The sequence below is a fragment of the Pholcus phalangioides genome, unplaced genomic scaffold, assembly GCF_987345545.1.
Source record: "Pholcus phalangioides strain wild (caught in Gottingen) unplaced genomic scaffold, Ppha-v1.0 ptg000015l_1, whole genome shotgun sequence".
In the NCBI taxonomy this organism is placed as follows: domain Eukaryota; kingdom Metazoa; phylum Arthropoda; class Arachnida; order Araneae; family Pholcidae; genus Pholcus; species Pholcus phalangioides.
In genome coordinates, this window is record NW_028301608.1 from 19,057,524 (window position 1) to 19,070,317 (window position 12,794).

The window sequence follows — 12,794 nt, forward strand, 5'->3', positions numbered from 1 at the left end:
ACTTCTTTTTCCCCCTCCCCCTTCCTTTCAACGTGACTTTAAATTACACGTTATCAAAGAAAAATTGCGATTGGACTTTGAAACAAACTGGGTTAAAATGTTTATTATTGCTCTGGCGTTATCGTCATGTGGCTCCTCCAATTGAGTCTATTTATAAGTTTTGGGTCTTACCCATCATCCCTTTCGCCCGGAAAAAAGTATTTTTGGTAGTTGTTGTCGAAACGTTTTTTCCGCTATGGAAAAAAAAAATCTACAAGATTTTCTCTATTATTTAACCCTTTAAGTGGCAATTAGAAATCACTAAACCTCACTTCAAAATGCAACATCTTTTTCAACGAAGTAAGCTTTGTTTCAATTTTCAGCAGGCGCAAAGTAAGAAGTGTAGGGAAAGATTTTCGGAAATCATGTTTACAAAATAAAGCTGCTCTTGTTAATGCTAAAATAAGAGGCGCTTTTGTGGAAGTCATATTTGACCTTTTTTAAGTCATTGCCGCTTAAAGGGTTAAAAATTGGCTAACATCGAAAGCTATACAGTCTGTTTCACCATAAATGACCGAAAGGAATATAAATTCTATGATTAATTTTAAAATTCAACAAAAGTTGGAAAATGATCAGCAAAGAGATGGATTTATCCGTGATAGTTGAACCCCCAAAAAAATCATTATTGGGAGGAAATGCAAAAATTAAAATTTGTATACGGTCTCCAACCTAGAAAAATGTCAATTAGTAAATTTTGCGTTTTTCTCTATGAAACTCGAAGAAATTTACCCCGTAAAATTTGGATCAAAATTCGCCGAGTAATTAGCTTTTCTCATCTAACGGTATTTGGGGGACGGGAATAACCACTACATCAGGGGGTCTTCAATTTTTCAGACACGGCGGGTCAAATTGAGACACCATATTAATAGACGGAGTCCCGAGGTAAACAAAACCCACCGAGACAAAAATTATTGAAGTCTTTTATTTATTCTGAAATTACTCCTTTTCAATTATTAATTTTGATTTGTTCTGAAATAATTTTTTTCATTAATTCTGAAAAGTATTTTATTAATTGTTAATTTAATTAATTAATCTTGAGATTAATTTCAGTCTGAAATCAATTTAAATGATTCTTTAATTATTTCGTAATTCTGGTAAATTATTTTCCTTCTCGATATATCTTGAAATCATTGTTTTCAATAATCATGCAGTTATTATTTTGTTGATTGTGAAATAATTTTTATCTGAAATTACGAAATTATTTTTCTCATCGATTCGTATTAAGTTGTTTTTTTCACTAATTCTGAAATTATTTGTATAAAAAATTCTGAAGTTATTTGTTTAAAAAATTCTGAAATTATTTGTTTAAAAAATTCTGAAATTATTTGTTTAAAAAATTCTGAAATTATTTGTTTAAAAAATTCTATAATTACTTCTTTCAGTAATTATGAATTTTTATAAATTCTGGAATTGTTTCTTTCATTAATATTCTAGAATTTTCTTTCATTAATATTCTAGAATTTTCTTTCATTAATATTCTAGAATTTGTTTTCATTAATATTCTAGAATTTGTTTTCATTAATATTCTAGAATTTGTTTTCATTAATATTCTAGAATTTGTTTTCATTAATATTCTAGAATTTTCTTTCATTAATATTCTAGAATTTTCTTTCATTAATATTCTAGAATTTTCTTTCATTAATATTCTAGAATTTTCTTTCATTAATATTCTAGAATTTTCTTTCATTAATTCTGAAATTATTTCTTTCATTAATTCTGAAATTATTTCTTTCATTAATTCTGAAATTATTTCTTTCATTAATTCTGAAATTATTTCTTTCATTAATTCTGAAATTATTTCTTTCATTAATTCTGAAATTATTTCTTTCATTAATTCTGAAATTATTTCTTTCATTAATTCTGAAATTATTTCTTTCATTAATTCTGAAATTATTTCTTTCATTAATTCTGAAATTATTTCTCTCATTAATTCTGAAATTATTTCTTTCATTAATTCTGAAATTATTTCTTTCATTAATTCTGAAATTATTTCTTTCATTAATTCTGAAATTATTTCTTTCATTAATTCTGAAATTATTTCTTTCATTTTCATTCGGAAATTATTTCTTTCATTTTCATTCGGAAATTATTTCTTTCATTTTCATTCGGAAATTATTTCTTTCATTAATTCTGAAATTATTTCTTTCATTTTCATTCGGAAATTATTTCTTTCATTTTCATTCGGAATTATTTCTTTCATTTATATTCGGAAATTATTTCTTTCATTAATATTCTAGAGTTAAGTCTTTATTATTTTGGAAATATTTTTTTCATTAATTCCGAAATTACTCGTTTTTCAATGTTTTCAACTATTTTCTGAAAGTGATCGGCGTGTCACAACGGAAAGATCAGAGGGCCAAATGTTGCCCCGGGCCGTAGGTTGAAGACCCCTTACAGCACATGAAAATCAGAAACACAGAAAGAAATAACATAATATTTTTTCCCATGCTTTATAACTCCATTTATTATATTCTGTGCTTTCATATAGATAAATTGAACAATAATAAATATATTCGCAAAACCCTTTTAATCATTATCTTGTATTTACTGTCTTGGCTGAAAAGACGAAAATTGCTTTTTTGTTTAATTTTTTAGATGGACTGCTAATCCGTATTTTTATAAACGTAAATTTATTGATGTTCCCTATTTGGCTCTCGAATCGACTTACAGAACTTTTCCTGGAAAAGTGCCAAAAATCACGAGTTTTGACTATTAATTTCTCGGCGAATCTTGATCCCAGCTTTACGGGGTAAATTTTTTTGAGTTTCATAGAAAAAGGCGCAAAATTTACAAATTTACTTTTTTTAAAATTCGGATCTATAAAAAGTTTTTATTCTTTTGTATTTTTCCCAATATAATGATTTTTTTGGAAGGTTCAACTACCGCAGATAAATCCTTCTCTTTGCTGATGATTTTCATATTTTTGGTGAATTTTGAAATTGACCATAGAATTTATATTCCTTTTTCGGTCAATTATGGTGAAACAGACTGTATTCTTTTAATACAGTGCACGCCGTTTAATGTGATCGCATCGGGAATGAGAGTTTCTGATAGCGATAATCGATTGATAACTACGTCAGAAAGAATCCTGGCTGTAAGTACTATGACGTTAGGTCGAACGGGATAAATACGTTTTTTTTTCTATCCCACATAACAGGATTCGAAATGTTGAATCGTGTCTTTTTTTTTTCAATTGTTGTATAAAACAGGATTTTTCTTCTTTAAGCTAAATCTTTTTTTTTTGTTCAGAGTTTGTCAGGAGTTAGATTGGAATTGTCTAATGCAATGGTGCTCAACCTTTTGGAGAGTGAACGCTGAGTGGCGCGGGCCACTTCAATGATCTGGAACTGTGCCGCGGGCCACTTAAGTGATGTGATGCATCACGAGTAATTTGAGTTTTCTGGGAATGTCCCACTTGGTTAATTTTTACAAAATTAGGTGTGTGTGAGATCACGGTTCACATAAGATGAGCCCGAGGGCTAAATTTGACCAGCGGGCCATAGACCGAGGATGCATGGTCTGCAGCAATACCATACAACATTGAACATTGAAGGACCGGACACACCCCGCTTCCCATCTCAGAGAGATATCGAAGCTTTCCCGGGGGATGGGTGTATCCGGAAATTTATTAATTTATGTGAAAATAACAATGATATACATATATACAATAAATAATCTGGAATAAATAATCGTACAAATTGTGATCATATAGCATCATCCACAGATAATCAGTCCGTAATCGTAATAGTCCTTATATAAATAATCAAAAAATAATTTTTGTCTTGTATGTGATAGAATCTGGAAGTCAGTTTATCCAATCTAGCCAATCTAACAATCTCGGCAATCAAGCTATAATAAGATATAAATTGACGTCTATATGTCCGGCATCTCCATTTCATTCACACCCGCCGGAAAAAGGATGTTTTATTTTGATAACTATGCAACCTCTTGAAACATGAATGACATATCCGTGTACTACTCGTTATTTGGAAACTTCTTCTATTTGGAAGTATACCTGTAGGATCAACGGTTCGCCATTGAAATGCCATACTCCCTTTTTGCTATATGCGCCCTGTATATATAATTGTATATACCTCTGCCAACGAAGACAATTCGTTCCGAAATCACATTCGCAAGCCGAAATCTCTTTCGTTACCCGAAATACGATTTCTCATAGATTTCTATGTAAAGTCGTTTCGAGAACTGTCCAAAACTTGAAGGTAAGTTCTATAAAACATGAGAAGCATTGCAAAAAAAAAAAAAAAAAAGGACAAAAACTGACCGACGGTGATATCCAAACATTAACATCCCAAGGTCTAACGAATCATTTTCCTATTCTTTCTAAATAAACATGTCCACAGTCTAATCAGTTCATTCGAATTAATCGCAATCATATTCGAGTATGAAGAAAGGAAAAAGAGAACACTTTGGAATAAATTCTGTTAACATCCATTAATCTTTTCAACTATGTAAATTAGAATTTAAAAAAAAAGAAAAGAAAATTGCTATGAATCTTTTCATTCCAAATACACAAATAAACAAACACGACGGCCGTAAACAATCAATAAAATTTTAAATCAATTCAAAAGCCACCAAAGTTTCAAGCGAGGTAAGACAAATACATAAATACGAGAGAAATAATTATTTTCAGATTTTTTTGTTTTTTTTCTTGTGTTTTTAAACTGCTGTATACGTATGTCATCTAAGTAGCGCATAATTTGTTTTTCAAGGAGAATGCAAAGCGGTTTATTTCGGGATTATTCCGCATCGTGACAGATCCTCATCCCTCTTCAACTTGTTGCTTTACAGAGATATTTTATTTTTTCCCCCTCTATCTCATTTTTATTCTTTTCCGCCTCGTACGTAATAGTCTTTGGTTGCATCCAGATGGCGTTGGTGTCGTTCTAACTGGGGCAAGGGTGATCGGCGGCATTAGCGGTAGCACCCCGGCCGGAAAATAAGTAAAAAAATAAATAAAGTGAAAAAATTATACACTCCATGCTGTCAACAACAACAACATCCATTCGATCGGAATTCTAGAGAGAGAGAGCCAGAGGATTTTTTGTTTGGTCTTGGATCATTATCAAATATGAAGCCGGTCAACGTGGTCGTGTCCTCGTCGTCTCCAGCTCCTCTCTCTGTTCCTGCAGCAAAGCAAGAAGCTTCTGCTTCTGCTGTAGATGGAGAAGAAGAGAAGGAACCATGGTATTCTTGGTGCATTGCATTCGCTTGTTTTTGGCTGAGTTTCCTGACCGTGGGTTTACATAGGTCATCAGGTATCATTTATGTTGCGGTCGTACAAGTGTTTAACATAAGTCGGGAGGAAGCGATATGGCCGTTCAGTTTGTGTGGATCGCTCATGTGCCTGTTGGGTAAGTTCGATCAATCTTCACGAAAGTTTATTAAATATATATATTTGATATTTATATTAAATTTATATGACATATAAGAAAAAGTATCTTTCTTATATGACATATACGACGTGTAAGAAAGACACAAGAAAGATATTTTCTTTCGATCACATTTTGCAATCAAAATATTTTTTGACAAAATTTTACAATTTTGAAAAATATTCTTTCGATCGAATTCTACATTCTTCAAATTTTTTTTTTTTTCAAATATTATTTCGATCAACTTTTACAATCTTTACGAAATATAATATTCTTTCGATCATATTTTGCAATCTTCGCAGAATTTTCCTTTCGGAGATCAAGTTCTTCAATCTTCACCAAATTGCGTAAAATATTCTTTGCATCAAATTTTACAATCAAAATATTTTTTGATCGAATTTTACGATGTTGTAAAATATTTTTTAATTTTCAATTTTGCAAAATATTCTTCCTATCAAATTCTACAATCTTTGCGAAATTTTTCAAATACTGCATTTTTCTATCAAATTTCATAATATTAATGAAATTGTTTTAAATATTATTTCGACCAAATCGAAATATTTTTTGTGATAAAATGTCACAATCTTGTAAAATATTCTCTTTTACAATTACAACTTCGTAAAATATTCTCTTTTACAATTACAACTTCGTAGAATATTCTCTCGATGAAACTATACAATCTTTACAGAATTTTTCAAGCATTCTTTCAAATTCTGCGATCCTGACAAAATTTTGTAAAATATTTTTCTCTAAAATTTTCAGTGAGAATATTCTTTCCATCAAATTTTTACAATCTGTACAATTGGAAAGGCAATTTTGTAAAATATTCTCTTGAACAAAATTCATTATCTTTACAAAAACAATATCTTTACAAAAACAATATCTTTACATTATAACATTACTCACAAAACCTTGTAGAATTTTATCGAAAGAATATTTCACAATCTCCACAAAATGGTATAGAATATTCTTATGATCAAGTTTTATAATCTTCCCGAAATGTTATAAAATATTCTTTCATCAAGTTCTACAATCTTCACAAAATATTAAAGCAATAAGGTAGATGCAAATATGTAAATTAAATTATTTTTGAGTTATTTCTCGAAATGTTGTAATTGGAAGAAATTCATTAAGTTACCAATGGTCTAATATTCTTAACAATCTTACATCAATTTACATTTAAAATATTGTAGGAATGAAATTGAAAAAAGTATACCGCAATTTCCTACATATAATCTGCATAAGCAAATATCATTCACCAATAATGAACACATAAAGCAGTGGTTCTAACGCTTTGTGTTTTTTTTTTTTTTTTTTTTGACACACGGAGCCCTTTTTAGTCTATAATTTCTGTGGTGGAGCCCATTGGTTTCTAAAAGAGGCCCCGTTGGCCTCTTTTTGGTATTTATTTATTAAATTTACTGTTTCATTTTATTCTGCTCGAGTGGCCGCTTAGCCCTGTGAAGTGCACACGGAGACCCAAGGGCTCTGCGGACCTCCGGTGGAGAACCGCTGGCGTAAAGAATACAAGTTTTTGGACGCATTTTTACAGAAAAACATGTCTATTGTTCTTTTCATGTCTATAAATGTTGGAATAACTATTTTTTACAAATTTATCTAAAAATTTTAAATTTCTCAAAACAGATAGAAAAAAAAATTACTACGTAAATGAAAATCTATCACTCGTCATAACTGGAAGTAATGATAAGTCTCCATTATGAGAAATTGAATTACAATATTGATTTTTTAATATAAATTTCGAAATAGTAGTATGTTTTAAAAATTCCTTAAATATTACTAATACAGCATTTAAAATTTCAAACTAGTGTGCAACTCTAAAGAAAACTTCTCAAGTTTCATACATATCTATTCATATCTATTTCTCAAATAAAAAACATGTTGTTCGGGAAATCATATATGTAAATAACATTTCCCTGTTAAATTTTTATTGACAAATAAAACTTTTTAAAGCGCAGGGGGACATAAGTAACTTGACATGATACATATTTTTTGGGAGCCTATTTACTATAGTTGGGAGTTGGAAGATTATGGCTGGTCGTTGCGAATGCGTGACATGGAAACAGCTGCCATCGTATACAATCGCAAGGGTGGATTCAGGCTCCACGACTATTTATTATACGGTAGACGTGTTAAGGCTTATGCAATTCAATCTAGACATCTCAGTAACCTAGAGATGGCCATAAATCAGTTACATAAACGTATGTAACAATTTTTTTTCATATGCTTATCTTCCCGCAATCTTCCGAGAAAATACAAAATAGCTTATGCAAAAGGTAGTTATTCATGTCTTTCGCTATTTATTGACCAAAATGGATCACTTAAATCAGGGATGACCAACTTTTTTTCCACGCGAACTACACGCTACAAATTTTAATGAGCAGACTGCGTGTCCCGTTTTTACGGGACAATAGCATTCTCCCCGTTCCTGAAAAATATTGTTCGGCTGTCCTCTTATTTCCGTAAAAATGTTCAGTTTGTCACTCTTTTGGGTTATGAATTGTTTTTATTTTTGAGTCATAAATTCGATTACCGCAAGACAGATTGTGTATGTACGCGTATACATTGGTAGAAAAGCTCATCTTACCTTCTCCACGTTGGGAATAGACACCAGAACCTAAGGACTTAGTGTACTTGGGCTCCCTCCGCCCCAAAGAATTCACGAATATGCAATGTAATTGAACAATGCCCCCGACGATCCTGAATCTCGTACACAAGGGACGTCCGTCAACTATGCCCAAAGATGAGAAACCCAAAGTTCAGGTAATGTTCATGATTTGCCGCTGTAAAGGGGTTTAAACACGAACTATATTAAATTTCTGTCTACACAGAAATTAACAATTCCGACAACTTCATCAACATTTTCAAGGACACGTCGTGTAAAACTCCGGTGTTATTAGACACTTTAAAGCTAAACAAAAACAGGTGACGAATTCGAAAATATGTTGAAAGTGATTTTTAGGGAGATATCTCTAAAGAACATCGTTGTAGCGGTTTCAAAATCCTCTACAAAAAATATCGTAATAGAGGAATTTATCGTTGTTTGAGCAGGGCTGCCCTTACTAAATACGGGGCTCGGTGCGAAAATAACCGTGAGTCCCCAAAGGCAACTTAATGATTTCGGTGTCCCTTAGCCCCGATTTTATATGTTCTGTGGGAGTTCGTCATCCAAAAATTCATATATTATTACAAAGTATACAAGTATGCTGGGAAATAATTAAAGAAAAAATATAGAGACATACAAGTAAATTAAAAAAAAGAAAGCAAATTTCAAATTAAAGAAAATTATAAATTGAACAAAAAAATAATTCCAAAACCTATTAAAATTTAGACCTCATGAAAGAGACTGTCTGAGAAGTAATGAAAACCCAGAATTCACACGAACTGCAAAAAAAAACAAAAAAAAAAAAAACCAGAAAAAACTGACAGCTATAATAAGTTCCAGCACCCACGAAATCTCGGAATAAATGAAAAAAATAATTCCATTATTGATGAAAATTCAGAGTAAATGAAAGAAATATTCCAGCAACGAAAATTCAGAACTAATGAAATAAAAAATTCCAGAATTATTTCTTCCTTAGATGAAAATGCAGATTTCCAGAATTGATGAAGATTAATAATTCTAGAATTGATGAAGATTAATAATTCTAGAATTGATGAAGATTAATAATTCTAGAATTGATGAAGATTAATAATTCTAGAATTGATGAAGATTAATAATTCTAGAATTGATGAAGATTAATAATTCTAGAATTGATGAAGATTAATAATTCTAGAATTGATGAAGATTAATAATTCTAGAATTGATGAAGATTAATAATTCTAGAATTGATGAAGATTAATAATTCTAGAATTGATGAAAATCAATATTTCCGAAATGTATTATTACCACCGTAAGTACGGGTGCACAACCCCTGAAGGCGGCTCTGGTTTCGAGAGAAGTTTAACAAAACTATAGATAACTTTAAACAATATTTGAAAAAGTATCGTTGTAGGAGCGATGTTTTTTGCTGTATTTCACAACGATAAAAAAAAAATATCACGAAGCCGTTCCAATCATTTACCGCCACTCTAAATAATCGAATTAAATTATTTAATCATGAATTATTAATAGCATCCTCCATTGACGTATTAATTCTGTGTGACAATATCACCAAAGGCGGAGTTATTGACCTATTACGTCCGTCGCATTTAGATTTTCTAATATATTTGCCCACATTCTTTCATTTATAATATATTCGTCTCAAGATAAATAAGACGCTTATTTTTTATCAGTATATTTTAGCAGTTTACCTTCAAAAATGAATAATTAAAAATTCGATTTTTTTTCTCGAATTCGCATGAATTTGTTACTTTTTTGAAAATTCATTAAAAATGGAAGATTAACTTATATTTGATAAATTGGTTATCTCCTGTACTATGAAGTTAAATTGAATTTTATGAGGTTTATTTCGTTGTTGAGATGTGAATTTGGTTATTGTGTCTTTTTTAAATTTGGTTATTGTGTCTTTTTTAAATTTGTCAGCGAAAGCTCGTCGGCCTTCTACTGCTATCTTATAAGTCGTTTAAATTAGTCAAATACATTATTTTTCCGAGTTTTTTTTGGTGAAGAACATACTTTTAAAGGATGATCAGTCTCATGTGACTCCTAATGTGTCAAGCACATCTCGCGTTCTACGTTGTTTATAAGTAATTTAATTATTCCCATTTTCCTCATCACGATCGCAATCAATCTATATAATCTTTTCCTGATCACTAATATACATAATTACAACCTTAATTTTTCAAATGATAATTTGATAAGGTAGATTGGAAATCGGGTGATCCTCGTTTCTTAAGATGTCTGAATAACTTCCGATATTTTGTGTCTGATGGATGTGATCCTTGTGTGGAGATGACATATCAATAACGATCGTGCGTAGATAAAGCGATATTCATATGCATGAGGATGCTCTTAATTTTTTGCATCATGGTATGATTGAATTCTACGGACGTAGTACAAGCTGCACGAACGTAGTAATTTTACGTCTCTGTGAATACTATCGGTTTTTATTCATATCAATTAATCACTTAATTGCTCGAAATTAGAGGCTATTTATCAATTTTTACTTCGTATCTCGTATTAATTAAGGGGAACGAAAAAAGGGCCTTCTTAACTTTCTGCATGCGCTATTTTTCCAGACTATACGAATATTTTTAAGCAATGCATTTATCATATTAAGACGGTTTCACGGGATGTTTCAAAATTTTATATTGAAATAAGCTAAAAAAAGAAAACTGATAATACCTAGTAGTCAGACCTCGTTATAGCGTAACCCCCGGGGACAAATGACTTCATAAGCGGAGTGATTTAATAACGAGTAATCCTAATCCACTAATTATGCTGTTGGAAACTATGAAAAGTGAAGCAGTAGGCCAGACGACGTTGAATTGAATGCAATTCTCAATATTTGTCCATGTGTTTCAGTTTTTAGGCACGATTGTTTGAAAGCTTCACGGCATAGCATGTATGTTTGCGGAGAAACTAACATGTTGCATGCTCAGCCTCCCTTTCCCTCAAATTGAAATTGGTTCCGGATAGTCACGACTAGCAATAACGAAATCCGGACAAATCGAGATTTCAAAATATATTCAGTTAAGTGACCAAAAACTTCATTAACTTATTAACATAGCATGTTGTAGTGTAGAATAAAGCATTACCATTAAAAAAATTACAAACTACAGTCAACACACAGACCACACTTTTTACTTCTCGGAAATTGAATTTCTTGAACTTTGGAATCACTGGATGCTGGAAGCGAAGAGTAAAGTAATGAAGCACGATTGAAAATACGAAAAATTAGTTTACAGTTATGACAATATCAATTATATTTGCAATAACTTTCCGCAGATTTATTTTTTAATTTAAATTTATTGATTTATTCTGCAAAGTTACACATCGTGGTTTTCAAGTTCGAAAAACTGAGTCTTTGAGAGAAAGGCAAATCACGTCTGTTGAAATATCACCGTAATATTTTTGTATTACAATTTACGAGTATAGTAAGTATCATATCTTATTATGCACTGCAACATCCTGTTAATAAATTAATGAAATTAAAAACTCACTTAACTCAATATACTTTTTAAAAACAAAATCTCACTTGAAATGTTGGGATCATGTCTCAAACTATGTTGAAATATTGCAAATAATTAAAATAAAATTGAATATTTTTCCCTTTAAGTATATATGTTACGGTAAATATGATAAATGCGGTTGTTATACATAATAACCGGTGATTATGCGTACTTACCAAGCATTTTGGTAAGTTTGATAAATTGCCCTAAATTTATCACTTTTACCAGAGATTATGCATAGTTCACAAGTGTTTTTGGTAAATTTGATAAATATCCCTAAATCATGGCCGTAACTATAGTCCGTTTCAGGTTAACTTTGCAGTGCAGAGAAAGGTAGAGAGTGTATTCCTTCGCCGCAAAATATAGTTCCCATATATCGGAGGCTTACGATGATTATTTATGCAGAATATTTCAATTTTTTGAATGATTGAAAATGAATACTGAAAAAATAGTGTTCTGAATCGATCTTTATTCGTTTAAGAATTTTAAAATAGAAAAAAAAATGATCACCATTATGCATAAAAAAAAGATTTTTCTCAGTGAGATTGGCGAGAATCAGCTATACCTTACCGCGACTGCGCATCGATGCATTGGTTGAACGGCTTTCGTTGCCATAGCAACGTGTGATGCGGTTCCCTCGTAGCTTCCCTTTCACTGCAAAGTTAACCTGAAACGAACTACAGAGGGGGGCAGGGAGGGGGCAATTGCCCCGGGCGGAAAAAGTCCTAGTTTTGACCCTGCTTTAAATTTATCACTCTTACCGGGATTGATTATGCATAGTACCCAAGTGTCGCTTCGTTGGTAAAAATGATAAATCGTACTACATGATATACTATACATGATAAATCATACATGTATTGTATCATTATACCAGGGTACGATCGCAAATTTTTTTATCGGGGTCTGACTATATTCGTCACACATAGAATTCGCCACATATTCGTAACACATTTGGTTCATTTGGATTTTTTTTTCATACTTATCTTTTTATCAAATTCGCAATTCTAATTGGGTATTATGCATAATCACACATAAAGACAATAAATTTCAAGTATTTATCAAATTTACCGATACGTGGTTATTAGGCGTAATTGCCGGTAAAAGTGATGTTTTCGGTATTTATCAAATTTACCAACGACGCTTGGGTATTATGAATAAAGCTGCTATTTGAAAAAAAATATATATTGTCAGTTTCACGTTGATTTTGCTAAATTATTGACTAAACAGAGCTCA

At 31.3% G+C, this 12,794-nt stretch overlaps 1 protein-coding gene across 1 annotated transcript in view; it reads left to right on the forward strand.

The window, feature by feature from the left end:
• The first annotated feature begins 4,934 nt into the window (after positions 1-4,934).
• The window catches only part of LOC149075613 (monocarboxylate transporter 12-like), a 48,478-nt gene continuing 40,618 nt past the window's right edge, over positions 4,935-12,794 (forward strand). The window contains exon 1 of the mRNA XM_089243096.1: positions 4,935-5,411. Within this exon, the coding sequence (XP_089099222.1) occupies positions 5,129-5,411 (283 nt within the window). The 5' untranslated portion in view covers positions 4,935-5,128. The remainder of the gene's footprint in view (positions 5,412-12,794) is intronic.